Source organism: Hypanus sabinus, unplaced genomic scaffold (genome assembly GCF_030144855.1).
Source record: "Hypanus sabinus isolate sHypSab1 unplaced genomic scaffold, sHypSab1.hap1 scaffold_164, whole genome shotgun sequence".
Lineage (NCBI taxonomy): Eukaryota > Metazoa > Chordata > Chondrichthyes > Myliobatiformes > Dasyatidae > Hypanus > Hypanus sabinus.
The window spans coordinates 750,541-778,402 of NW_026779721.1; the positions used below are offsets into that span (position 1 = coordinate 750,541).

A 27,862-nucleotide genomic window follows, 5' to 3' on the forward strand; every position below is an offset into this window, starting at 1 on the left:
TGATAAGTCACTTCGGGTGATAATTAGTTTGTGGATTTAGAAGGAAGACAGATAAAATCTACAGCGACTATTGGTCTCATTTTACCACCATGGAACCTGTGGAATACGACACAATTGCCTTCTCTCAACATTTTCCCTGGATTACAAATATCTCTCTCGTCACCTATTCTGCGGTTGAACTGAACTTTCATACTTTACCATCTCAAGACTCCAACCCTTGTCTCCCCCGAGCTCAATAGTTTGCGAGTTATATTTATACACATAACACTCACGAGGAAATTGCAGATGCTGGAAATTCAAACAACACACACAAAATGCTGGTGGAAAACAGCAGGCCAGGCAGTATCTATAAGGAGAAGAACTCTCAATGTTTCAGGCTGAGACCCTTCGTCAGGACTAACTGAAAGGAAAGATACTTAGAGATTTGAAAGTGGTGGGGGGAGGGTGAAATGAGAAATGATAGGAGAAGACCGGAGGGGGTGGGATGAAGCTAAGAGCTGGAAAGGTGATTGGCGAAAGTGATACAGAGCTAGAGGTGGGAAAGGATCATCGGACAGGAGGCCTCGGGAGAAAGAAAGGTGCGGGGGAAGCACCAGAGAGACATGGAAAACAGGCAAACAATTAAATATGTCAGTGATGGGGTAAGAAGGGGAAGAGGGACATTAATCGAAGTTAGAGGTCAATGTTCATGCCATCAGATTGGAGGCTACCCAGCCGGTATATAAAGTGTTGTTCCTCCAACCTGAGTTTGGATTAATTTTGACAGTAAAGGAGGCCATGGATAGACATATCAGAATGGGAATGGGACATGGAATTAAAATGTATGGCCACTGGGAGTAGTCTGTTGCTGCTGGTTCATTTCTAAAGCATTACGGTTTGTAACAAAATGGGGCCTGCACCTCGGATATGAACAAATTTAAGGATTGATTTAATATGGATTTCATTGGGGAAATCCCTTTTGATTAATTTGTGTGTGGAAAATCAGCAGCAATGGATGTTGATAGATATCTGGAAGTGTGAACCTCTCAGGCATTAGAGGACACCAGAAGGATTGAGTTGTTGAGTATTGCTAGAACGTTAATACTTGCTGAGGTGAAATTGACAATGAGGAGGGCAGTGATGCAGAGGATAACAGCTGAGCATTATGTATCTGAGGGTGTGTTTAAAGCGGAGGAGTTGGAGTTTCCTGAAAGTAAACCTCGTGAGCTTGAGCTCCAGTAGAAGTTAGAAAAATTGAAGATGGAGGCTCCGGAAAGGCAGAGACAGTTTCAGGCTGGAAAGGCAGAAAAACAGACAGAAAATTCTCTTACAAAGTGTAATTAAAGGGAAGCCTATTCTGCTTTGACAGTAGCTGAAGCAGCTGATTATTTACTTATTTATGCTGCCCCAATCATCGTCACTGGGCTATAAATATGCAGGAGCTGTGTGTGGTTCAGTGCTTTGCTCAAGGACACACACGCTGCTTCGGCTGAGGCTCGAACTCATGACCTTCAGATCGCAAGTTCAACACCTTAACCACATGGCCACGTATTATGACCACACATTATGACATAGTGAAACAGGCTGTGCTCAAACCTTACGAGTTGGTCCCAGAAGCAGACAGGCAAAAGTTTAGAAATTTGAAGAAATCTATGAACCAGACATACGGAATTTGCTTATGAGAAATTTGTGTGTTTTGACTGCTGGTGCACATCTGAACATGTAAATGATGATTTTAACAGCTTGATAGTGTTGGTTTTAATTGAAGAATTCAGAAGGTGCGTCCCTGATGACATAAAGACGTATTTCGATGGAAATGATGAAACATTTTCATATGAGTTGAATTGTCTTTTCCTAAACCTTACTTATATTATCTTTAATTATTTGGATGGAGGTTCAGAGTTATTCGCACTACTGTATACGTACTTAACATTATTGAATGGCCCATGTTGGTTAGTGTTTTTTTTTCTGGGGTCTTTTTTTTCTTTTTATTTCTTTGTTCATCAATGTTATGAGTTTGGGAGGTTATCTATTTTTATTATTATATATCTGAATGTCTATTTAAACTGTTAATTATGTACTCTCAAACAATTTGTATTCACGTTTCATTTATGTTTGTTTAAAATTAATAACAAGATTTAAAAAGAGAACAAGAGAGAAGAATTGGTCAAAATTGATTTGAAAAGAACACGGGCAGGCATGAAAACAGAACAGCAATGGCTGGAATTTCTGGAAGCAATTCGGGAGGCACAGGGTATATGCACATCACAAAGAGCAAGTAGTATTCTAAAGGTAAAGTGTCAAAACCGTGGCTGATAAAGAGAAACCAAAGACAACGTAAGAACCAAGGAGAGGGCACAGAGCAAAAATTATTAGGAAGTTAGAGAATTGGGAAGCTTTTAAAAACAAACAGAATGCAACTAAAATAATTAAGAAGGAAAAGATAGAATACATAGATGTGCTAGCCTGCAATATTAAAGAGGATACGAAATTTTTCTTCAGGTACATATATTGTAAAAGAGAGGCTGAAGTGGATATCGGACCACTGAAAAATGATGCTGTAGAGGTAGAAATGGGGTGGGGCTGCAAGATGATGGCAGATGAACTGAATAAGTCTTGTACGTCACTCTTATCTCTCGAAGACACTGGCAGGAATATGGAAGTCCCAGATGTCAGTGGTCAGAATGTGTAAAGTTACGTTACACGGGAGAAGGTTCTTTGGGATACAGAGATGGTCTGAAGGTAAATAGGTCACCTGGACCAGATGGTGTACACCCCTGAGATCTGAAAAAGGTGGCTGAAGTGATGTGGAGGCATTAGCATTGATCTTTCGAGAATCGTTAAGGAAATAAAATCCAAAGATTTTTCCTTCACTGCTCCCCCTCTCCCAGTTTCACCCATCACCTACCACATCTTCCACCCCTCCAACCCCCACACTTGCTTCCTCTGACGTCTCATCTTTTTTGTTCCCAGTCCTGATGAATGGTCTCGGCCCGAAACGTCGACTGTTTGCTATTTCCCATATGTGCTGCCTGGCCTCCCAGGTTCCTCCAGCATTTTGTGTATGTGTTACTTGGATTTCCAGCATCCACAGATTTTCTCCTGTTTTTGATAAAAGCAAAAGCAGGGTCATGTAATATAGCAAGAAAACAGTGGGAAGTGAGAGGATTGGAAATCTTTTACATAACCAACAGGAGACAACAAAAAAAAACACACACACACACTCACACACACAGGAGAGACATGATGAAAAATTACGGTAAGTGATCCAATAATATCAGGTATCAAAAGTTGTTCAGATATATAAAGAGTAAAAGAGAGGGAAGAGTTGATATTGTACCACTGGAAGATGATGCTGGCGTGTTAGTAATAGAGCAAAGAAATCGCTGCCGAATGTAACAAGTATTTTGTGTCAATCTTCACTGTGTAAGACACATGCAGAATAATACTATAAGACATAGGAGCAAAATTAGGCCATTCAGCCCTATTGAGTCTGCTCCGCCGTTCTATCATGGCTGATCCCGGTTCTCACTCAACCCCATGCACCTGTCTCCTCGGCATATCCTGTAATGCCTCGACTGATCCATAAACTATTAGCTTTTGCCTGAAATGTACACACAGAGTTGGCCCCCACCGCCAACTGTGTCAGAGAATTCCACAGATTCACTGCTCTCTGACTAAATAAAATCCTCCTCAACTGCTCTAAAAGGTTGCTCCTCCGCTTTCAGGCTGTGCCCTCTGTTATGGCTACCCCCACCATAGGAAAAGGCCTCTCCTCATCCACCCTATCCGGACCTTTCCACATTCGGTGGGTTTCAGTGAGATTCAAGATTCAGGATGAGGTTTATTACCACCGGCATTTGGCGTGAAATTTATTGACAGCAGCAGCAGTTCAATGCAATTCATATTCTGGCATAGATAATAATAATAAATGAATTAAAACAATAATCAAACAGCAGTTCAATGCAATTCATATTCTGACATAGATAATAATAATAATAAATTAATTAAAACAATAATCAACAAGTAAATCAATTATGTGTGATGAATAGATTATTAAAATGTGTAAAAACAGAAATACTGTATATTGAAGAGTGTCCAAAGCTTTCAAAGTCCATTCAGGAATCAGATGGCAGAGGGGAAGAAGCTTTTCCTGAATCACTGAGTGTGCGCCTTCAGGCTTCTGTATCTCCTACCTGATGGTAACAGTGAGGAAAGGGCCTGTCCTGGGTGCTGGAGGTCCTTTATAATGGACTCTGCCCTTCTGTGATACCGCTTCCTGAAGATGTCCTGGATACTTTGTAGTCTCGTACTACAAAGAGGTGACGAGATTTACAGCCTTCTGCAGCTTCTGAACACCCCCCACACACATTTACTAAACATAAGTCAGTGCAGGAGTACAGGCCCAAAGCTGGCAAACGCTTCTCATGCTTAACCCCTTCATTCCCGAAATCGTCTTCTTGAAGATCCACTGGACTCTCTCCAATGATAACACACATTTTCTAAGATAGAAGTCCCGCATACTCTAACTAACGGAATGTTAGCCTTCATTGGTAGAGGGATTGAATTCAAGAGCAGGGAGGTAATGCTGCCACTATACAGGGTACAGGTGAGGCCGCCCCTGGAGTACTGTGTCCAGTTCTGGTCTCCGTACTCGAGGAAGGATATGTAGTACTGGCTTTGGAGGCAATGCAGAGAAGGTGAAACAGTTTGATTCCAGGGATGAGGAGGGATTGAGTCGCCTGGGACTTTTCTCTCTGGGGTTCAGAAGAATGAGAGGGAATCTTATAGAAATACCCAGAATTTTGAAAGGGATAGATAAGATAGAAGTAGGAAAGTTGTTTCCATTGGTAGATGAGAGTAAAACTCGGGGACATTGCCTCAAGATTCAGGAGAGAAGAGTTAGGACGGAGATGAGGGGAAACTGCTTTTCCCACAGAATGGTGAATCTGTGGACTTCTCTGTCCAGGGAAGCAGTTGAGGTTTCCTCACGAAGTATATTTAAGATATAGTTAGATAGGTTTTTGCAGAATAAGGTAATGAAGGGTTATAGGGAAAAGGCAGGTAGATGGAGCTGATTTTCCTGACGGATCAGCCATGATCTTATTGCATGGCGGGATATACTCAATGGGCCAATGGCCGACTCCTGCTCCCATTTCTTATGTTCTGACGTGCGGCCTGAAGAGTGTCTTGTAAAGTATCAGCATTATCTCCTTGCTGATATATTCTACTTCACTTTAAATAAAGCCAGCATTGTATTTGCCTTCTTTACCACAGACTCAACCCGGAAGTTAATCTTCTGGGAGTCTTGCCCAAGGTCCTGGTGTCGTAGTGACGTCAGCGCCGGACTCCGTAACGGAGGTTCCCGGGTTCGAATACAGTCGGGCCTCTCCCGAGTACGCTTTCCATCCGTGCCGGGTTGAGTGTTGAGCTCGCAATTCGACCTCATAAAATAAAGAAAAATACTGTGAAATGTCTATGTGAGGAGAAGCGCCCTACACAACCTTCCGATTCGCGCCTTGTAAGGCATGAAAATGCCCGACGCTGCCCTGAGTCAGTCCTGAGTCGAGGACATTATCATCATCATCACGTTTCCTTCTGTACTTCTGTGGCTTGAACATTCTCCCCAATCACATAACAGTTCACTATTGTTCCTTTTGCCGAAATGCACTACCGTACTTTTCCCAATAGGGTATTCCATCTGCCACTTTCTTGATCGTTCTTCAAATTTGTCTGTGTCCTGCTGCAATCGCATTGCTTCGTCAGCACTACCATCGCCTCCACCTACCTTTGTATCATCCACAAACCTTGTCACAGCCATCAGTTCCATTATCCAAATTATTGACAAACTGTGAAAAGTAGCGGTCCGAATACTGACCCCTGAAGACCACTAATCACTGCTGGCCAACCAGAAAAGGCCCCTTTTATTCCCACTCGCTGCCTCTTGGCTGTCAGCCATTCCTCTATCCATGCCAGTATTACTTCTGACATTTATCCTGTTAAGCAGTCTCATGTGTGACACCCTATCAGAAGCTTTCTGAAAATCCAAGTAAATGAAATCCACTGTCTCTCGTTTGTCCATCCTGCTTATGACTTCCTCGAAGATCTGTAACAGACTTGTCAGGCAAGATTTCCCTGTATAGAACCAAGCTGGCTTTGACATTATATCATTAGTCTCCTAGTACACCAAAACCTCAACTGTTATCATGACTCCACACTTTCCCAGCCACTGAGATTAGGCTAACGACTATAATTTGCTTTACTTTGCCTTCCTCCCTTCTCAAAGAGTGGATTGGCATTTGCGATCTTCCTGTCCTCCGGGACAATGCCAGAATCAAATGATTCTTGACGTGTCATGACCAATGCATCTGTTATCTCTCCAGCAACCTCTCTCAGGACTCTGAGATGTAGTCCATCTGGTCCAGGTGACTTATCCACTTTCAGAACCTGAGTTTGCCGAGCACGTTTTCCTTTGTAAAAGCAATGGCACTCACTCCTGTTCCCTGACACTCCTGGATCTCTGGCACACTGGTGGTGTCTTCCACAGACAAGACGGATGCAAAGTATCTATCAAGTTCATCTGCCATCTCTTCCCCATTTGTACCCCATGAGCATCATTTTCCAGTGGTCCAATATCAACTCTCACCTCCCTTCCGTATATTTTATAACTGGTTTATATTATTGTATAGTTTGCTGTCTTATTTCACCTTTCCCCTTATAGCTTTTATTTTAAATTTGCCTGTTGTTGGATATTAAAAGCTACCCAGCTATCCAACCTACTACTCATTTTTGCTACCTTATATGCTTTTATACAGTCCTTAACTTCCTTTGTCAGCCACGATAGCCTAGCCCCGCTGTTTGAGAACTACGTCTGTGGGACATATCTATCCTGTACATTATGAACTATTCCCAGAAACGTCAGCCATTTCTGCTCTGACGTCATCTCCACCAGCATCCTCCAATCCACCTGGGGAATCACCTTTCTCATGCCTCTGTAATTCACTTTCATTCCATTGAGATACCACACATGTGACCTGTGCTTCTCCCTCACAAATTGCAGTGGGAATTCAATCATATTATGATCACTGCCTTCTAATGGTTCCTTTACATTAAACTCCCTAATAAGATCTGGGTTATTACACAACACCCAATCTAAGATCGCAGTTCCCCGAGTAGGCTCAACCATCAGCTGCTCTAAAAAGCCATTTCGTTTGCATTCAATACATCCCTTCTTTTGCGATTTAACGCCAATCTGACTTTCCCAATCCTCCTGCAGATTGAAGTCACCCACTACAGTTGTGTCATTAAATTTATTACATAAATGCCAAACATTCACCTGGGGCAGAAGTGAGGATACATGCTTTTACCAAGGAGAGAAGGTGTTTTTGAAGCTGAAAGGCCTGAAGGTAGATAAGACAACGCAGAGTTCAGAAAGAGGAAGCTGAAGAGATTGTGAAGGCATTAGAGTCATAAGACACTACAATACAGGAAAATGCCATTCGGTCAGTCTAGTCCGTGCTAAAGCATTAATCTTCCGAGTTCCAACAAATTCCACCTGGACTATCGCCCTCCATATGCTTCTCATCCAGTGACCTAAGCAAACTTCTCTTAAAGATTACAATCGTCCCTGCCACTTGCTCTGGCAGCTCGGGGCACACTCTCCCCGCCTCTGAATGAAGAAGTTCCCTCGTAGTTTCCTCTTCAAGTGATGAGTAATGATCTATCACAAATCACTAGATTTTAGAACGGTTCTGGTGGATCAGAAATTTGCAAATGTCACTCCACTCTTTAAGAAGAGAGGGGGCACAAGAAAGAAAATTATTGGACAGTTAGTGGTCAGGAAGATGTTAGAGTGTACTAAGAGTGTGTTTTTTGGGTACTGTAATTGGGGAAACATGATGAAGTAGGCCAAAGTCAGTCGGATTTCTTCAAGGAAATCTTGACTGACAAATCTCTTGGAATACTTTGCGGAAATAACAGGCAAGGTAGATAAAGCAGAGGCAGTGTATGTTGTTTGCTTGGATTTTCAGATGATCTTCAACAAGGTACCCCATGCAAGGCTGATTGAAAAAGTAAGGAAGCATGGGATCCAAGGACACATTGCTTTGTGCATCCAGAGCTGCCTTGCTCACAGAAGACAAAGAGTGGTTGTACACTGGTCATATTCTGCATGGAGGTCGGTGACCAGTGGTCTGCCTCAGGGATCGGTTCTGGGACCCCTACCCTTCGTGACTTTTATAAATGACCTGGATAAGGATGTGGAGGTACAGGTTAGCAAATTTGCTGATGACACAAAGGTTGGGTTAGGTTGCAAGGGGATATTGATAGTCTGCAAACCTGGGCTGAGAAGTGGCAAACGGAGTTCAACCCAAAGAAGTGTGATGTGGTTCATTTTCGTCTGTCAAATATTATAGAATATAGTATTAATTGTAAGCCTCTTGGCAGTGTGGAGGAACAGAGGGATCTTGGGGACGGAGTCCATAGGACACTCAAAGCTGCTATGTAGGTTGACTCTGTGGTTAAGAAGCCATACTGTGCATTGGCCTTAATCAACCGTAGGCTTGAGTTTAAAAGCCGAGATGTAATGTTGCAGCTATATAGGACTTTGTTCAGACCCCACTTGGAGTACTGTGCTCAGTTCTGGTCGCCAAACTACAGGAAGGATGTGGAAGCCATAGAAAGGTTGCTGAGGAGATTTACGAGGATGGTGTCTGGATAGGAGAGCATGTCTTTTGAGAATAGGTTGAGTGAACTCAGTCTTTTCTCCTTGGAGTGATGGAGGATGAGCGGTGACCTGATAGAGTTGTTCAAGAAAATGAGAGACATTGATCGTATGGATAGTTAGAGGCTTTTTCCCAGGGCTGAAATTGCAAGCACGAGGGCATAGTTTGAAGATGTTTGGAAGTAGGTACAGAGGAGATGTCAGGGGTAAGTTTTTTACACAGAGAGTGGTAAGTGTTTGGAATGGGCTGCCGGCAATCGTGGTAGAGGCGGACACGATAGGGTCTTTTAAGAGACTCCTGGATAGGTACACGGAGATTAGAAATACAGAGAGCTGTAGGTAACCCTTGGCATTTCTAGAGCAAGGACATGTTCGGCATCGCTTTGTGAGCCAAAGGGCCTGTAACGTGCCGCAGGTTTTCGAAGTTTCTAAGGTGCTGCACGTGAGGCTGCTTAACAGGATCACAGCTCATGGAATTACAGGAAAGAAACTTGTACTGACAAGGGAGAAAGAGTCAGAATAATGTGGGCAATTCTGTTTTGCTGTCGGTAACTCATGCTGCTCTGTAGGGGTCAGTATTGAGACCGCATCATTTCATGTTAAATGTGAATGAGATGGATGACAGAATTGATACCTTGGTGACGAACATTGCAGTTGATACAAAGATAGGTACGGGACAGGTAGTTTAGAGCAAAGCGGGAGTCTGCAGAAGGACTTCGATAGGTCTGGAGAAGGCCAGCAAAGTAGCAGTTGAAATACAGTGTATGCAACTCATGTACATTTGGTAGAAGTATTTGGCGTAGAAAAAAAAATGGGAGAAACTTGAAAAAATTAGATGTGCATAAGTGCTTGTGAGTCCTTGAGCAAGAGGCCCTAAAGATTTGCTTGCAGATTGAGTTGATTAAGGATGACAACTGCAATGTTAACAATATAAGAGCAAGGATGCGATACAATAGCTTTATAACGCATTGGGCAGATCACTGTTGGTGCATTATGAGCAGATTCCGATCTGTACTTACGTCTTATTATCTGAGCAAAAGATGTGCTCGTAATTGAGTGGGTCCGGAGAAGTTTCAAAGAATGATTCCAGGAAGACCAAGATGAGGAAGTACGTGGGAAGGGATTCACTCAGTCATCCAACCTACAGAAATTTATCGATATCCACTGCTGCTGATTTCCACAAATAAATCTAAAGGGATATGCCCGATCAAATAGCTAATTAATCGATCAATAGCCCCCAAAACAACACGGCCCAGCCGGACACATAACAGTTGACTTTACATCTCACAACAGTGGATTCAGTAATGAAACCCGTGATTAATGTTGCTGTCCCTCTGAAATCATAAGAAACGCAGATTAAGGTGCATTTAAATGAGAGCGCATCCCCACAGGTGACGTCGCACAGACCCCCCTCGCGCCTGACGTCACGCATGGGCTTCCCACACCGGGATCTGCCCTTACATGCACAGCGTCTTACGTCATCCATGCGCTGGTGAGCTCGGGCTTTATCAGTTTAATAGCTGGGCTAACAGTCACGTGACCAGCCCTCCCCCCACCGCTGTCAACAAAGGATTCAGGGGCTGCGCTATTCCCATTGGTGCAAAGCGATGTCAATCACTTGTTACCACCAGTCGCAGAGGTGGACAAGTCCAGAGGGTGTTACCCCCGCTGAGTTCGCCTCCCGCTCCGGCCTCAAACTCCACATCACAGCGGAGTAAATGTCCGTTTTTTGATTTATTTCCATTTCCCTCCAAGGGAAGTTGGGGCGTTTGTGAAGCGTCTCCTGCAGCCGGAGTCTGATATGTCGCCGAGAGGTGGAGACCGCTCGGCCTGTCGGTTTGATGCCAGTTCCCTGGGGAGGGAGAGGAGGGATTTAATTGACAGGAAAAAGATGGTGTGAGAGGGAGCGGACAAGATGTTTGCCCCGGTGGAAATCTGTGGAAATGTCTGAGCCCACGGTGGTGGCGAGCAGAGGGATTCACATAGGGGAGGAAACACCGACAGACGGTTGACCTGCAAGTGGGGCCAATGACGGGGGTAGGAGGTGAGTCGTTGGGGCAACACGGGGCTGCGGAAGATGGACATTTTTTTGCACAGAGGATTAAAAAAGTGATTGGAGAGTATTTGTATTAGAGAGTGCAATGAAGTTTCAACAGACTGATCCCTGAAATGGTTGGGTCATCATATAAAGAAAGATCAAATGTGATAACCCTTTCATTTAGAGAATCGAGGACTGAGAGGTGAACACATTGCAATGCAAATCATTACCGGTTGAAACAGGGATCCCAGTCTCTGAAAAAGGGGGTGGATGCCTATATTTTATAATAAAACCCCTATTGGTTTACCTTTAACTCCTCTCCCAGTTTTATGCTTGCCCTGGTCCTTCACACCCCCTTACCTGCTTAAGATTCAGCCCATTAGCAACAGTCAGCAATTCATTCTTTTTGGCTTTTCCTAATGCCTCAGGGGTTGGCGCTTCCAGAAATTTATAATTGTCCATTGCTGCTGATTTCCACACACAAATAAATCAAAAGGGATTTCCTCAATCAAATCGATAATTCATCGATCAATAGCCCCCAAATTTGTTCATATCCCAGACGCAGGCCCCAAATTTGTTACGAACCATAATGCTTTAGAAACAAGCCAGCAGCAATAGACTACACCTGGAGTCTGGTTTTGATGTTAAATCTGTCTTTATTAGAATCTACTTGTAAAATTGCAACTTAAACAAGATAAACAGAAGTTAACAGTGTTACGTTTATAAATGTGTGTAAATATAACTCCCAAACTATTGAGCTCGGGGGAAACAAGGCTTACAGTCTTGAGATGGTAAAGTATTAAAGTTCAGTTCAACTACAGAATAGGCGATGAGAGAGAGAGACTTATAATCCAGGGTAAATGGCGAGAGAAGTCAAATATGTAGAATTGCACAGGTTCCACGGTGGTAAAACGAGAGAACAGTTGCTGGAGATTTTGTACATCATCATTCCAAATCCACATACAAATTATCATCGAAAGTGACTTGTCACAAGCAGTATCGTCTTCGTGAACTACCACACCACAGCCAGGCAAGGGTTAATACATAAGTGGTCTCCACAGGATGCGCCAAATCCGATCCACTCTTAAGGATCAAATGAGGTGACAACCACACATTCGATGTACGGTGAATCAATAATTAACCCATCCTTATGGGCATAGGAAAGTTCCAAACAGTGACCCTTGGCCACTAGTTCCCTGGTTTCGATCCTTCCATTTTTCCTCCTTTGTCTCCGTCTGACTCTGAGTGTCTGTGTCCTCGGTTAAAATTAAACAAGCTGCAAGCAATGAAAACAAGCTGCAAGTCAGACTGAATCGGCATCCTAATCTCTCTCTCTCTTAAAATAACAGTCCACAGCAAACGAAACCCAGGGATTCATAACAACGGCCAGTCGCCACTGTGAACTGACTGGTGTGCCAGTAGTTGTGATGACTGAGTGAATCCCTTCCCACAGACTGAGCAGCTGAACGGCTTCTCCCCAGTGTGAACTCGCTGATGACTCTGTAGGGTGGATGAACGAGTGAATCCCTTCCCACAGACTGAGCAGGTGAATGGCTTCTCCCCAGTGTGAACTCGCTGGTGACTCAGTAGGGTGGATGACTGAGTGAATCCCTTCCCGCATTCTGAGCAGATGAATGGCTTCTCCCCAGTGTGAACTCGCTGATGATTCTGTAGGTGGGATGACCGAGTGAATCCCTTTCCACAGACTGAGCAGGTGAATGGCTTCTCCCCAGTGTGAACTCGCTGATGATTCTGTAGATTGGATGACTGAGTGAATCCCTTCCCACAGTCTGAGCAGGTGAATGGCTTCTCCCCAGTATGAACTCGCTGATGACTCAGTAATCTGGATGACTCAGAGAATCCCTTCCCACAGACTGCGCAGGTGTATGGCTTCTCCCCAGTATGAACTGACTGGTGTGCCAGTAGTTGGGATGACCGAGTGAAACTCTTCCCACAGTCTGAGCAGGTGAATGGCTTCTCCCCAGTGTGAACTCGCTGATGACTCTGTAGGCTGGATAACTGAGTGAATCCCTTCATACAGACTGAGCAGGTGAACGGCTTCTCCCCAGTGTGAACTCGCTGATGACTCTGTAGGATGGATGACCGAGTAAATCCCTTCCAACAGACTGAGCAGGTGAATGGCTTCTCCCCAGTGTGAAATCGCTGATGACTCTGCAGGCTGGATAACTGAGTGAATCCCTTCCCACAGACTGAGCAGGTAAATGGCTTCTCCCCAGTGTGAACTCGCTGATGACTCCGTAGGATGGATGACTGAGTGAATCCCTTCCCACAGACTGAGCAGGTGAATGGTCTCTCCCCAGTGTGAACTCGCTGGTGTCTCTGTAGGGTGGATGAGTGAGAGAATCCCTTCCCACAGACTGAGCAAGTGAATGGCCTCTCCCCAGTGTGAACACGCTGATGACTCAGTAGGGTGGATGACTGAGCGAATCTTTTCCCACATTCTGAGCAGGTGAACGGCCACTCCCCAGTGTGAACTCGCTGATGATTCTGTAGTTGGGATGACTGAGTGAATCCCTTCCCACAGACTGAGCAGGTGAATGGCTTCTCCCGAGTGTGAACTCGCTGATGACTCTGTAGGTTGGATGACTGAGTGAATCCCTTCCCACAGACTGAGCAGGTGAATGGCCACTCACCATTATGAACTGACTGATGTGCCAGTAGTTGGGATGACTGAGTGAATCCTATCCCACATTCTGAACAGGTGAACGGCTTCTCCCCAGTGTGAACTCGCTGATGATTCTGTAGGTTGGATGACTGAGAGAATCCCTTCCCACAGACTGAGCAGGTGAACGGCTTCTCCCCAGTGTGAACTCGCTGATGACTCTGTAGGTGGGATGACTGAGTGAATCCCTTCCCACAGACTGAGCAGGTGAATGGCTTCTCCCCAGTGTGAACACGCTGATGTCTCTGTAGGTTGGATGATGCAGTGAATCCCTTCCCACAGACTGTGCAGGTGAATGGCCGCCCCCTCGTGTGAACACGCTGGTGTGCCATTAGGTCAGATGACTGAAAGAATCCCTTCCCCGAAATTCAGCAGATGACCAGCTCTGCCCAGTGTCATCTGACTGGTCTGTCCGCAGGTGGGATGCCCGATAGAATCCTTTCTCACACACAGAACAGATGAATGGCCTTGCCCAGTGTGAACTTGCTGATGTACCTTCAGTTGAAATGACCGAGTGAATCGATTCCCACTGTCTGTGCGGGTGAACGGCCTCTCTCCTGTGTAAAATGCCCGGCTTGCGAGTTGGTCAGATGACCAAGAGAATCCCTCCCCACAGTCTGAGCAGGAAGGATGGTCGATTGAATCCCTTGCTCCACTTCTTAAATATCTAGACAGAGACAAGAAAATTGTTGTGCCTTGTTTGAGGTTCCTGGAGACATATTCCTTCCAGTTTTTAACCTGTAAAAGATTTACAAAATCCATCAATGAGTGTAGGACAACATTTCAGATGCGATTACTTGAATTGCCAAGATTTGATTTCGTATCACACTGTTACAGTGAGGTTAAACCCAAGTTGGAAGATAAATCATCTCCTGACTGGGCAGAGTGCTGGTATCTGGAATGACCATCAATTCCCATATGCGTTTCAAGTTCCAACTCCTTAAAGTGCAGGGTTACAAGCTGCAGCTGGATGCACTTCTTGTAAGTGAGGGCATCAGGGACACTACAGGTCCCCCCATCTTCCCTCTAATTTGTAATAACAAGTGTGTACATAAATCTTGCACTGTGCATTTTTTTTTACCCAGTGACAAGATGTGCACGGTGAGTTTTATGTAGAGAGGTATTCATTTTCACAGCTAGAAAATCACAGTCAATAGAAACTTTGATCTCCTCTGGGTTCAATCCACACTCTCACACAACCTATGTAGTAGGCCTGTAATGGGTAATGAAGGATTTTCTCACCAAAGTTTTTGCATATTGTCCATATGTTGTTTGCTTGCTAAGTTATGCTTTAACAAGTCAGATTTCCAAATATCATTCCACTTCTTCCCACTTGCAAATTCTCCAGCAACTTTTGCAACACCAAAATACACACAAGTATCACCAGTTTCTGTATTCTACATAAATATTTCCCCTGAACCCTCCCCACCCCAATGAATGACAGTGGTGAACTCAGTTTCTATATTCCCCTGAAGCCTTCCCCAATTCTCCAGCAATGTTTGCATTGCCACAACACACACATCAGACAAAGACTGACAGTGGTGAAACTCAGTGATTGCAATGCCAATGAATACGAAGGGAAGGGCAGTAGTCTTTCTGTCTCACTGGAGTCTGGCACATTTGTGATGTGAAAGCTACTTGCTGCCCAGGGCAAAGGTGCTTGATATCATTCAGTACCCAGAGAGAATGGGACAATACATGCTCTCACCGGTAGAAAAGTCCAGAACCAGAGGAGGTAGAACAAGCAACAGACACAAAATGCTGGAGGAACTCAGCAGGCCAGGCAGCAGCTATGGAAAAGAGTACTAATGCTGAATTCCTCTAGCATTTTGTGCATGTTGCTTGGATTTCCAGCATCTTCAGATTTTCTCTTATTAGTGATTGGAGGTAGAACAAAGGTGATTTTCTCAACTGGTGATGTAAAAGATTTTGTTCCCTTTCTCTGAGTTCCTAATCCTTGCCTTTATTATAGCTGGAGCTCAGCTCTGTCTGAAAGATCAATCGGTTTCCATTCACTCAGCAGCTGGAAGCTCCCCGGGGCCCGTGTACGGATCGTGCTGCTGAGAGACAGGGACAAGAGCAGGATTGTTGGCCACGGTGTCCAGATTTCACAGGAATTGTCACGAAGTTGGTGTTTAAGATAAAAACACGGAGAATCGCTATTACCTGCACCCGACATTTTCAAACCCTTCTGTGTACTGCGCATTTCATCAGCGCTTCAGCATCGGCAAAATTCTTAACGCATAGCCCTATGGGTAATCACGGTGCCATTAAACATTTCTGTCAGCACCGGTTCAATGTCCATGCCTCTTTTTTTTTAATATAGAGTGTATAGAAAAATCTGCAGCTCTTTTAATGCAGAAAGTGGCTCCCATAAACAATATACTCAATATCAACGTGTATCTAACGCCAAAGTAAAATGCAGATATAAAACACAGGAGATTCTGCAGTTGCTGGAAATACAGAGACGCACACACACAAAACGCTGGAGGAACTCTGCAATTCAGAGAGCAACGAAGCAGCGGAGTACATAGTCTAGGCATGCGGAAGGGGCTCTGCCTAAACATTGTCTTTTTAATTCCTCTCCACATTTGCTGCCCGAAATTATCCACCTTTTTTTCCTGTCAACCAGTTTCCAAATGTTTCTGACCTTTTTTTTGTAGCCATATCCTGCTGGTCTAATTCCTCCTCCTCCTCCTGGTAAACTCTAGACCCCATCGCTCTCTGGAGCCCCAAAGCGCTGACTCAGGCTGGCAACTTTTTGGTTTTTGACTCTGCACCATCGAAGATTCACTTGCTAGTCTGCTGTCAGACTTTAGAGGTGCATTGTGTTACGAGACTGCAGGTTCGTTTACTGTGAGTGTCACTTTAGGTGCCTGAGTGAGGCGGGACTGTGACATTAGACACAAGGAGAGAGAGAGAGAGAGAGAGAGAGAGAGAGAGAGAGAGAACGTCAAAACCACAGTGAGCTCATCGTCTTGTTCAGCCCGGAGAAAATCATGCAAGAAATTCATGCAGGTGTATAAGATGATGGGAGGCATTGGTCGTGTGGATAGCCAGAGGCTTTTTCCCCAGGGCTGAAACAGCTAACACGAGGGGGAATAGGTTTAAGCTGAAAAACTTAAAACATGTTGTAGTTCATCCATGCAATCTTTAAATGCTTGCCATTGCATATGAATGTTGCGGAACCAACTAGAGAGCAGGCCATTCTACATTGGGTATTGAGCAAAAAGGAAGGGTTAGCTAGCAATCTTGTCGTGCGAGGCCCCTTGGGTAAGAGTGACCATTATATGGTGAAATTCTTCATTAAGATGGAGAGTGACATAGTTAATTCAGAAACAAAGGTTCTGAACTTAAAGAAAGGTAACTTTGAAGGTATAAGATGTGAATTAGCTAAGATAGACTGGCAAATGATACTTAAAGGGTTGACGGTGAATATGCAATGGCAAGCATTTAAAGATTGCATGGATGAACTACAACAATTCTTCATAGAATAAGCCAGGGAAGGTAGTGCACCTGTGGCTGACAAAGGAAATTAAGGATAGTATCAAGTCCAAAGAAGAAACAGATAAATTAGCAAAAAAAAAAAGCGGCACACCTGAGGACTGGGAGAAATTCAGAGACCAGTAGAGGAGGACAAAGGGCTTAATTAGGAAAGGGAAAAAATATTATGAGAGAAAGCCGGCAGGGAACATAAAAACTGACTGTAACAGCTTTTACAGATATGTGAAAAGAAAAAGTTTGGTCAAGACAAATGTAAGGACCTTTACAGTCAGAAACAGGTGAATTGATCATAGGGAACAAAGACATGGCACACCAGTTGAATAACTACTTTGGTTCTGTCTTCACTAAGGAGGACATAAATAACCCTCCGGAAATAGTAAGGGACCGAGGGTCTAGTGAGATGGAGGAACTGAGGGCAATACATGTTAGTAGGGAAGTGGTGTTAGGTAAATTGAAGGGATTAAAGGCAGATAAATCCCCAGGGCCAGATGGTCTGCATCCCAGAGTAGCCCAAGAAATAGTGGATGCATTAGTGATAATTTTTCAAAACTCCTTAGATTCTGGATTAGTTCCTGAGGATTGGAGGGTGGCTAATGTAACCCCACTTTTTAAAAAAGGAGGGAGAGAAAAACCAGGGAATTATAGACCGATTAGTCTGACGTCGGTGGTGGGGAGAATGCTAGAGTCGGTTATCAAAGATGTGATAACAGCACATTTGGAAAAAGGTGAAATCATTGGACAAAGTCAGCATGGATTTGTGAAAGGAAAGTCATGTCTGACGAATCTTATAGAATTATTTGAAGATGTAACTAATAAGAGTGGATAGGGGAGAGCCAGTAGATGTGGTATATTTAGATTTTCAAAAGGCTTTTGACAAGGTCCCACACAGGAGATTAGTGTGTACACTTAAAGCACACAGTATTGGGGGTATGGTATTGATGTGGATAGAGAATTGGCTGGAAGACAGGAAGCAAAGAGTGGGAGTAAACGGGACCTTTTCAGAATGGCAGGCAGTGACTGGTGGGGTACGCAAGGCTCAGTGCTGGGACCCCAGTTGTTTACAATATATATTACTTATTTAGATGAGGGAATTAAATGCAGCATCTCCAAGTTTGCGGATGGCACGAAGCTGGGCAGCGGTGTTAGCTGTGAGGAGGATGCTAAGAGGATGCAGGGTGACTTGAATAAGTTAGGTGAGTGGGCAAATTCTTGGCAGATGCAATTTAATGTGGATAAATATGAGGTTATCCATTTCGGTTGCAAGAACAGGAAAACAGATTATTATCTGAACGGTAGCCGATTAGGAAAAGGGGAGGTGCAACGAGACCTGGGTGTCATTGTACACCAGTCATTGAAGGGAGGCATGCAGGTACAGCAGGCGGTGAAAAAGGCGAAAGGTATGCTGGCATTCATTGCAAAAGGATTTGAGTACAGGAGCAGGGTGGTTCTACTGCAGTTGTACAAGACCTTGGTGAAACCGCACCTAGAATATTGTGTGCAGTTTTGGTCCCCTAATCAAAAGGTTCACCAGATTGATTCCCGGGATGACAGGACTTTCATATGAAGGAAGACTGGATCGACTAGGCTTATACTCACTGGAATTTAGAAGATTGATGGGGGATCTTATTGAAACATATAAAATTTTAAAGGGATTGGACAGACTAGATGCAGGAAGATTGTTTCCGATGTTGGGGGAGTCCAGAATGAGGGGTCACAGTTTAAGGATAAAGGGGAAGACTTTTAGGACCGAGATGAGGAAAAACGTCTTCACACAAAGAGTGGTGAATCTGTGGAATTCTCTGCCACAGGAAACAGTTGAGGCAAGTTCATTGGCTATATTTAAGAGGGAGTTAGATATGGCCCTTGTGGCTAAAGGGATCGGGTTTATGGAGAGAAAGCAGGTACAGGGTTCTGAGTTGGATGATCAGCCATGATCATACTGAATGGCGGTGCAGGCTCGAAGGGCCGAATGGCACCTATTTTCTATGTTTCTATCCACCGTCAACCCTTTAAATATCATTTGCCAGTCTGTCTTAGCTACATCAAGTCTCATATCTTCAAAGTTGCCCGTCGTTAAGTTCAGAACATTTGGTTCTGAATTAACTATGTCACTCTCCATCTTAATGAAGAATTCCACCATATAATGGTCACTCTTACACAAGGAGCATCGCATGACAAGATTGCTAATTAACCCTTCCTCATTGCTCAATACCCAGTCTAGAATGACCTGCTCCCTAGTTGGTTCCTCGACATGTTGGTTCAGAAAACCATCCCGCGCACATTCTAAGAAATCCTCTTCCTCAGCACCCTTACCAATTTGGTTCACCCAATCTATATGTAGATTGAAGTCACCCGTTATAACTGCTGTTCCTTTTTTGCACGCATTTCTAATTTCCTGTTTAATGCCATCCCCAACTTCCCTACTAATGTTAGGTGGCCTGTACACAAATCCCACCAGCGTTTTATGCCCCTTAGTGTTATGCAGCTCTACCCATATCGATTCCACATCCTCCAGGCTAATGTCCTTCTTTTCTATTGTGTTAATCTCTTCTCTAACCAGCAAGGCTACCCCACCTCCTTTTCTTTCCTGTCTATCCCTCCTGAATATTGAATATCCCTGGATGTTGAGCTCCTATCCTTGGTCACCCTGAAGCCATGTCTCTGTGATTCCAACCATATCATATTCATTAATAACGATCTGCACATTCAATTCATTCACCTTATTACAAATGCTCCTTGCATTGACACACAAAGCCTTCAGGCTTGTTTTTACCACACTCTTAGCCCTTATACAATTATGTTGAAAAGTGGCCCTTTTTGATTTTTGCCCTGGATTTGACTGCCTGCCACGTTTACTTTTCACCTTACTACTTATTGCTTCTACCGTCATTTTTCACCCCTCTGTCTCTCTGCACTTGTTCCCATCCCCCTGCCACATTAGTTTAAATCCTCCTGAACAGCAGTAGCAAACGCTCCCCCTCAGAATAGGAAGACAGACAGCCCTCAGTGATTCCTGTGTATGCTCCCTGGAAGCCTCAAGAAACGATAATGATCATGAATCAGGCCCCAGATAGAAAACAAAAAACAGTGCAGTTTGCTCAGTGTGTCCACGGTACCATACAAATGTTTAATGCGACTCCTCAAGATTTAACTGCTGCATGATTCTCTCAGCTGATGAGAGGCAAAAAGGGAAGGCGGAATTGAGATACAGCTATCAGGAGTTACAGGTGAAAACCATAATGAGAATGAACAGACTGACCAGATTATTCAAGCCTTTGAAAGGTCTCTCCAACAACCTGTAAACATCACTAAAGTACCTAAATGCAAACCTGAGCCTGGGGAATCGGGACCAGACTATTGAGAGTGATTTGTGGCCTGCTAAGGCACCTTTGCAGGAGACCATGCCTTTAATGATGGGAATCTGTCCCCCCAGTTCAATGCCCTACTGCTCCAATGCTTACCAACTAAGTTAGCCAACATGATTAAAACAAATAATATGGATTGCCCTGACAATGACCAAAATCGAATGTGATGAGCTTTGACATATCATTAGGACACAACTTTCGAATCCCGATCAACCCCGAAGGGAACTTATATTAAAGGTGAATATGCTCAGCGGGAAGGACGCGAGCGGGCTATATCTGAGGAACAGAAATGGGAACAAAAACCTACCAAGGGACAGGTGGGGACAACAACCCATTTAGAAATTGACAAGAAGATCCTTCCAACCATGACTGCCAACGCTCAGGAAGAGCCCAATGTAATATTGCAAGTTGCTGGAAATCCAGTTCCATTTATGATTGATATGGGGCAACCACAACACCCTCGATCAGGAAATAGTATCGGAAAAGGGATTCCAGCTATCAGACGCTACAATCACTCTGTCTGGGTTCGAAGGCACAGAACGTACCTATTCACGTACCCAGCCACTGCAGGTGGAATTCCAGGGGAGCCAGTGTGAGGTTTCATTTACAGTCACCAGACAGGGGTGTAATCTCGTAGGGAGAGAATTGCTCTGTCCGTTGGAAGTCGAGATTCTATACACGGACAAGGATATGATGCTGGAACTGCAAACAACTGATAGCTTCCTCTGACCACCCAGTGGTGGGCTCTTTATCTGGGCTCCAGTACATTTAAACCCCTTCTGCCAGTGGCCAGCTCTCATGTGACTCTGTGTTATGACCCTACCTGGTGCTCATCTGAGGAAACCCCTCGAGGGACAGAAGTTCCCAGTCACAGTGATTGGAGAGGTTAAAGGAAGAGACGGCATTGCATTTCTGGCCGAGGTTCCAGATTTCTTTTGGCGACAGACAGGATTGGTGGTTCCCCATACCACCTTCAGGGTTTGCCCTGGGTTCAAGCCAAAGAGCCTAGGGTTCCTTGTCTACACCCTGACGAAACAGGCCTCTAGCACCGAGGGAGACTGGCAAGACTTGGCCGTGGGCCAACTCCGATACCAGAAGGAGTCTGAGGTGAAGACGGGACATCTGGTAAGACATTCTTTTAATAGTGACTGAACCCAAGATGTAGTACTCCATCTCTGGGCAATTTCAGTCCATGAAGTCAGCCCTCCTTTCCGGATCACAGTGAAAGAAGGACAGACTCTCCCATCCATTCTGCAATACCCCCTCTAGCCCATCCGGATCACTGTGAAAGAAGGACAGACTCTCCCATCCATTCTGCAATACCGCCTCTCGTCCGTCCGGATCACTGTGAAAGAAGGACAGACTCCCATCCATTCTGCAATACCCCCTCTAGCCCATCCGGATCACAGTGAAAGAAGGACAGACTCTCCCATCCATTCTGCAATACCCCCTCTAGCCCATCCGGATCACTGTGAAAGAAGGACAGACTCTCCCATCCATTCTGCAATACCCCCTCTAGCCCATCCGGATCACAGTGAAAGAAGGACAGACTCTCCCATCCATTCTGCAATACCCCCTCTAGCCTGAGGCAACGTTTTATGAGGATGGAAACTCTTTTGTGGATGCAGCAGGATAACAATATTCTGACTATGCGATAGTAAAGGACAGTGAAGTAACTGAACAGGCCTCTTTTGAAGCAGCTGTCTCTGCCCAGAAGGCTGAGCTGTTTGCTCTGACTCGTGCCTGTATCCCAGCAACAGACTAAAGTGGGAATGTTTACACAGACTCCCGTTATGCATTTGGAATTGTACATGACTAGGGGGCTCTCTGGGAACGTGGAGATTCCTGACTTCCTCTGGCCACCCCATTAGTAATGACAACTTACTCACCGCTCTGCAGCTACCTCGAGTTTTGTTCTTCTCAGGGGGATGCCTCTGAGGAGGAGTGAAAACTGTGGTCCCATATGGGGTGCCAGAAATTCCCCTGCCTAAGTTTTTGGATCACCTAGTGGGACAGGTTTGTGTTCCAACACAATTTTTACCAATACAATTTTTGACACACCTGGGAAAGGAGGGAATGGTTTGTAACCTGTACCCTGCACACCCGGTACAACTCCCTTGACAGGTGGATCTTTTTTGTGTCTACAAGTTGATTTTATTGAATTGCCTAGAGTACATTGCGATAGATACTGCTTAGTTATTATAGATGTGTTTAATAGATGGATTGAAGCTATTCCAACCACCTTTAATACTGCTGTGACTGTTGTGAAGGTATTATTACGGGAAATAATTCCCAGGTACAAGCCAGAGATGCTGAGTTCAACAATGGCCCACACTTTATGGTGAAAGTAAATGAAGGAGTATGTAACAAACTAGCTATCAAGCAACAATTCCACTGTGTACACCACCCACGGGACACTGGCAAGAGTGGAAAGAGCCAATGGCACTCTGAAGAGTAAATTGGCCAGACTAACAGCGGAGACTGGACTCACTTGGTTGAAGGTCAGACTATTAGCCCGATTCAACATGAGGGTTACCCCACAGAGGAAAACAGGGTTGTCACCAGCTGAAATCATTTCTGGACGGCCCATGAGTACACCCTGGGAACAAAGTCTCAGGATTAAAGCCAAAGTGTATAAGAATAAAGAACCTTGGTTCTCGATGGATATTGGAACTCTGATAAAGAAGAGAGAGATGTATGACATGTGTAAGATACAGGGAGCAAAGAAGGTCCTTGAGGGGTATAAAAAGTGCAAAAAAATACTTACGTAAGAAATCAGGAGGACTGAAAGAAGACATGAGGTAGCGTTGGCAGTCAAGGTGAAGGATAGTAAGAGCTTCCACAGGTATATTAATAGCAAAAGGATAGTTAAGGGATAAAATTGGTCATCTTGAAGATCAGAGTGGTTGGCTATGCATGGAACCAAAAGAAATTGGGGAGATGTTAAATGTTTTTTTTGTGTCTGAATTTACTAAGGAAACTGACATGGAGTCAATGGAAATAAGGCAAACAAGTATTGAGGTCCTGGAACCTATACAGATAGAAGAGGAGGAGGTGCTTGCTACCTTGAGTCAGGTAGATAAATCTCCAGGACCTGACAGGGTATTCCCTCGGACCTTGAAGGAGACTAGTGTTGAAATTGCAGGGGCCCTGGCAGATATATTTAAATGTCGTTATCTACGGGTGAGGTGCCAGAGATTTGGAGAAATGCTCATGTTGTTCCGTTGTTTAAAGCAGGCTCTAAAAGTAATCCAGGAAATCATAGGCTTGAAAGTTTGATGTAGGTCATGGGTAAGTTATTGGAAGGAGTACGAAGAGATAGGATCGACAATTATTTAGATAGACAGGGACTTATTAGGGAGAGTCAACACGGCTTTGTGCATGGTAGGTCATGTTTAACAAATATATTAGAGATTTTCGAGGAGGTTACAAGGAAAGTGGATGAAGGCAAGGCAGTGGATGTTGTCTGTATGGACTTCAGTAAGGCCTTTGACAAGGTCCCGCATGGGAGGTTAGTTAGGAACATTCAGTCACTAGGTATACATGGTGAGGTAGTAAATTTGAATGGGAATTGAGAAAGGGAGAAGTCAGAGAGTGGTAGTGGAGGATTGCTACTCTTGAGTGGAGGCCTGTGACTAGTGGTGTGCCACAGGGATCAGTGCTGGGTCCATTGTTATTTGTCATCTATATCAATGATCTGGATAATTATTTGGTAAATTGGATCAGCAAATTTGTTGATGCTACAAAGATTGGAGGTGTAGTGCACCGTGAGGAAGGTTTTCAAAGCTTGCAGAGGGATCTGGACCAGCTGGAAAAATGGCAGATGGAGTTTAATACAGACAAGTGTGAGGTATTGCACTTTGGAAGGTCAAACCAATGTAGAACATACAAGGTAAAAGGTAGGGCACTGAGGAGTGCACTAGAACAGAGGGATCTAGGAATACTGATCGAAAATTCCCTAAAAGTGGCATCACATGTAGATAGGGTAGTAAAGAGATGGTACATTGGCCTTTATAAATCAAAGTACTGAGTAGAAGAGTTGGAATGTAATGGCGTGGTTGTATATTGCAATAGTGAGGGGGAATTTGGAGTATTGTGTGCAGTTTTGGTCACCGAATTACAGGAAGGATATTAATAAGGTTGAAAGAGTGCAGAGAAGGTTTACAAGGATGTTGCCAGGACTTGAGAAACTGAGTTACAGAGAAAGGTTGAATATGGTAGGACTTTATTCCCTGGAGTGTAGGAGAATGAGGGGTGATTTGATAGAGGTGTATAAAATTATGATGGGTATAGATAGAGTGAATGCAAGCAGGCTTTTTCCACTGAGGCTAAGGGAGAAAAAAAACCAGAGGACATGGTTTAAGGGAGAAGGCCGAAAAGTTTAAACGGAATATTGGAGGTGGGGGCTTCTTCACAACTGGGTCTGACTGGTACTGGCATAACTGGTTCTTCTGGGCACATTCTGTCTCACTCCCAACTATTTTGTACCTTCCTTTGCACATGTATGTAATGCCTAAAGGACCAGTGTTTGAGTAAATGAGACTCACCAAACTTTCTCCTGACTGAATCACTGGAAACTCCGAGTCAGATGGGTTCTCTCCAGTCAGTGCTCTCAATCCTCGGGCTGGTTCACTTGTTGCTGTTCCCTCATCTTCAGTCATGCGTTTTCTTCCAATAAATCTCTCACCGCAGGTTTAACTTTAACATGAAAGATAATGAAGCACGTTAACAATGAAAAGGAGGACCAAACATATCTGCTTAATGTTACTAGGAACAAAACTCACTGAAATTTAAACATTGAAGGCAAATATAATGATCTCAATGAACAATCTTTTATTGTCCCTCACATGTCACAGACGATACGGGATAAGAAGGAGCCATCATCCAGTCACGGTAAGACATAAGACACAGGAACAGAATCAGGTGATTCGATCCATCTGGTCTGTCCCCCACTCAACCAGGGCTGATTTTTATTCCAACACCATATTCCTGCCTTCCTCCTGTAACCCTGAAGCTACTCAGCAAGCAGCAGTATATTAATCTTCACAAATATACCCAAATGGCAGCCTCAAACAAATTCTGCGGCAACAAATTCCAGATATCAGACATCTTTTGGCCAAAAAATTTTTCTCATCTCAGTTTTAAAGGGAAGCATCTTTATTCTGAGACTGTGCTGTCAGATCACAGACTCTCTGTCTGATGGAAACATCCTCTCCATGTCCACTGTATCCAGGCTTTTCAGCATTCGGCAGGTTTACTTAACCATACATCCCTCCACCACCCCCACCGTCCCTCTGAACCCCACTGAGCCCAGGTCCAGAACCGTCAAATGCTCCTCATACATAAAGCCGAACATTCCTGAGATTATTCATGTGAACCTCATTAGCAACAACTGTACCGGACACATTTCCAGGAATAACAGACAAATCGGTTCCAGGATAATTGACAGGGAAAAGTTGTGCTTTCTTTACTGTTATACTATCACTCCATTTCCAGGTTAAAACTGGTCCATTTCAGGAAATTTGTATTACAGATCCTAGGATACAGATCTTGTCTTGCCTATACTGGACCGACCGCCGTCGCTGGGCTATAAACGTGCAGGAGTAATGTGTGGCTAAGTGCCTTGCTCAGGGACACACCACGCTGCGTGGTGCTGAAGCTCGAACCATTCTTCCCCTTGACATCCCAGTCCATCGCTAAAGCAGGCAGTAAAATCAAAGGTCCCCACAACCTGGGACGTTCACCTTTCTCACCCACCCCAGTCCGGGAGAAGAAACAACAACCAAAAAGCCCCAGTACAAAAGCGAGGAGCCTGAGGAAGCGAGGCGAGATCAGGGAAGTTAATGCCTGAACACAGTCAGTGGCCAAAATCAACCACGTGATCTTGCGTCACAAAGTGGAGGCGGGGCGAATCTGCGGCACAAGACACAAGTGACCTGACTGCGAGTCTTCTATTTAAATTCTGCGGAAACAGACAGCCTGGGCTCCTGGTTTGGATCGTTCAATGCAGATTAAGTTAAGTCGACACATTTCTGACGAGCCCAGATAGCTGGAAAATAAATGATTAACTGGCCCTCAGTTCGGTGCTCACGGCCAACATCGGATCTCCCCGCTCGGGATCGGTCTCAATACTCACCGATGGGAAAGTGATATCTTCGGCCCGCAGATAGTGATCCCGAGGGAAGAGACGAAAGTCTTTCCCGAACACACAGCCGACCCACTTCAGCTCTGAGCGGAGAGGAAAACACCGTCCACCCGGAGACTGTGAACATGCGCGAAGAGATTGTTACATCATCGGGAGGCGGGGCCTCGGAAACACGCGCAGATGCTGCCCATCTGCGGTTAAATGGGAGGGGCAAACGGGGTCACGTGTCAGGATTGGCGACACCTCCCCCCTCCCCCAGGCAGAGACTCCAGCTACTCATTAGTCTGTGGAAAGAAGCAAACTTGCCGCTCACATCTCATCTCGCCTTAAATATATTAGACATTTCAACCCCCAGGAAAAATATATCGTCTGTCCACTCTATCTATTCCTCTCGTAATGTTATAAACGTCCATCCAGTCTCACCCCAGCCTGCGCCGCTCTGGAGAAAACAACACGTTTGTCCAGCCTCTCGTTATAGCTCATGCCCTCTAATCCAGGCAGTGTCCTGGTAAACCTCTTCTGCGCCCTCTCCAAAGCCCCGACATCCTTCCGAGAATGGGGGCGACCTGAACTGTATGAAACACACCAGATGTGGTCTAACTAGTTTTATAAAACTGTGTTACGAACTGAAACGTTTTAGAAACGAACCAGCAGCAATAGAGTTCACACTGGAGTCTGGTTTTGATGTTAAAATCACTCTTTTTATTAGTATCTACTTATAATAAAGTAACTTAACGAAATAAAGGAAAGTTAACAGTGTTAAGTGTATATGTGTGTAAATGTATTTCCCAGACTATCGAGGCTGAGGGAACAAAGCTTAGAGTCTTTAAATGGCAAAGTAGGAAAATTCAGTAATCTACGGAATAAATGATGGGAGAGAGATGCTTGTGATCCAGGGTGAAACGTAAAGAAAAGGCCGTTACTTCAAAATAACCGTCGACGAAGTTCTTATCCGTTGAATCTGTCCACGTACGAGTTATCAGCGAAAGTGACCTGTCATAGGAATACCGTCTTCCAGGGGTTACCACACAACATACCCAGGCAAGGGTTAACACAATATATTCCACAACCCACTCCTATGGATTATCCGAATTGACAGCCACACACATTCGTTGTGGTTCCGTGTACCGATGATCAACCCACTCTTGTGGGCACAGGAGAGTTCCAAGCCTCAGCTGCGACTATCTGAAGCGATCAGCTTTTCCTGTCTCTCTCTCTCTCTCTCTCTCTCTCTTTAGACTGGCCGACTGCCTGTCTGCAGATCGCTCTCTCTCTCTCTCTCTCTCGGTTAAGTCCACTGTCAGCCTGTGACTGACGTCATAGCCCCGCCTCCTCACGCCGGCCCTCTTAAAGAAACAGTCACAGTACGACCGCAGGCTCGTAACAGCCGCAACACAACTTCCCGACTTTTGAACTCAGTGCTTCA

At 44.6% G+C, this 27,862-nt stretch overlaps 1 protein-coding gene across 2 annotated transcripts; it reads right to left on the minus strand.

Annotated features, from left to right (window-relative positions):
* Nucleotides 1-4,035: 4,035 nt before the first annotated feature.
* LOC132387216 (zinc finger protein 585A-like) lies at nt 4,036-26,972 on the minus strand. Of its 2 annotated transcripts, none has more exons than XR_009509807.1 (3): nt 26,428-26,957; nt 24,839-24,989; nt 4,036-5,423 (listed from the first exon to the last, which is right to left on the minus strand). XR_009509807.1 is itself a non-coding variant. In XM_059959567.1 (3 exons), exon 3 carries the CDS (start codon nt 13,752-13,754, stop codon nt 12,114-12,116), a length of 1,641 nt encoding a protein of 546 aa, XP_059815550.1. In that variant the 5' UTR covers nt 13,755-14,160; nt 24,839-24,989; nt 26,428-26,972; the 3' UTR covers nt 11,466-12,113. The 2 variants fall into 2 exon arrangements, 1 of the variants encoding a protein (XP_059815550.1); XM_059959567.1 differs by lacking the exon at nt 4,036-5,423 and adding an exon at nt 11,466-14,160 and having other exon boundaries at nt 26,428-26,972.
* Nucleotides 26,973-27,862: the final 890 nt, after the last annotated feature.

Bases quoted from the DNA above. Each gene is read 5' to 3' on its own strand.
- LOC132387216 (XM_059959567.1), bottom strand. From the start codon at position 13,754: ATGGCACACCAGCGTGTTCACACGAGGGGGCGGCCATTCACCTGCACA.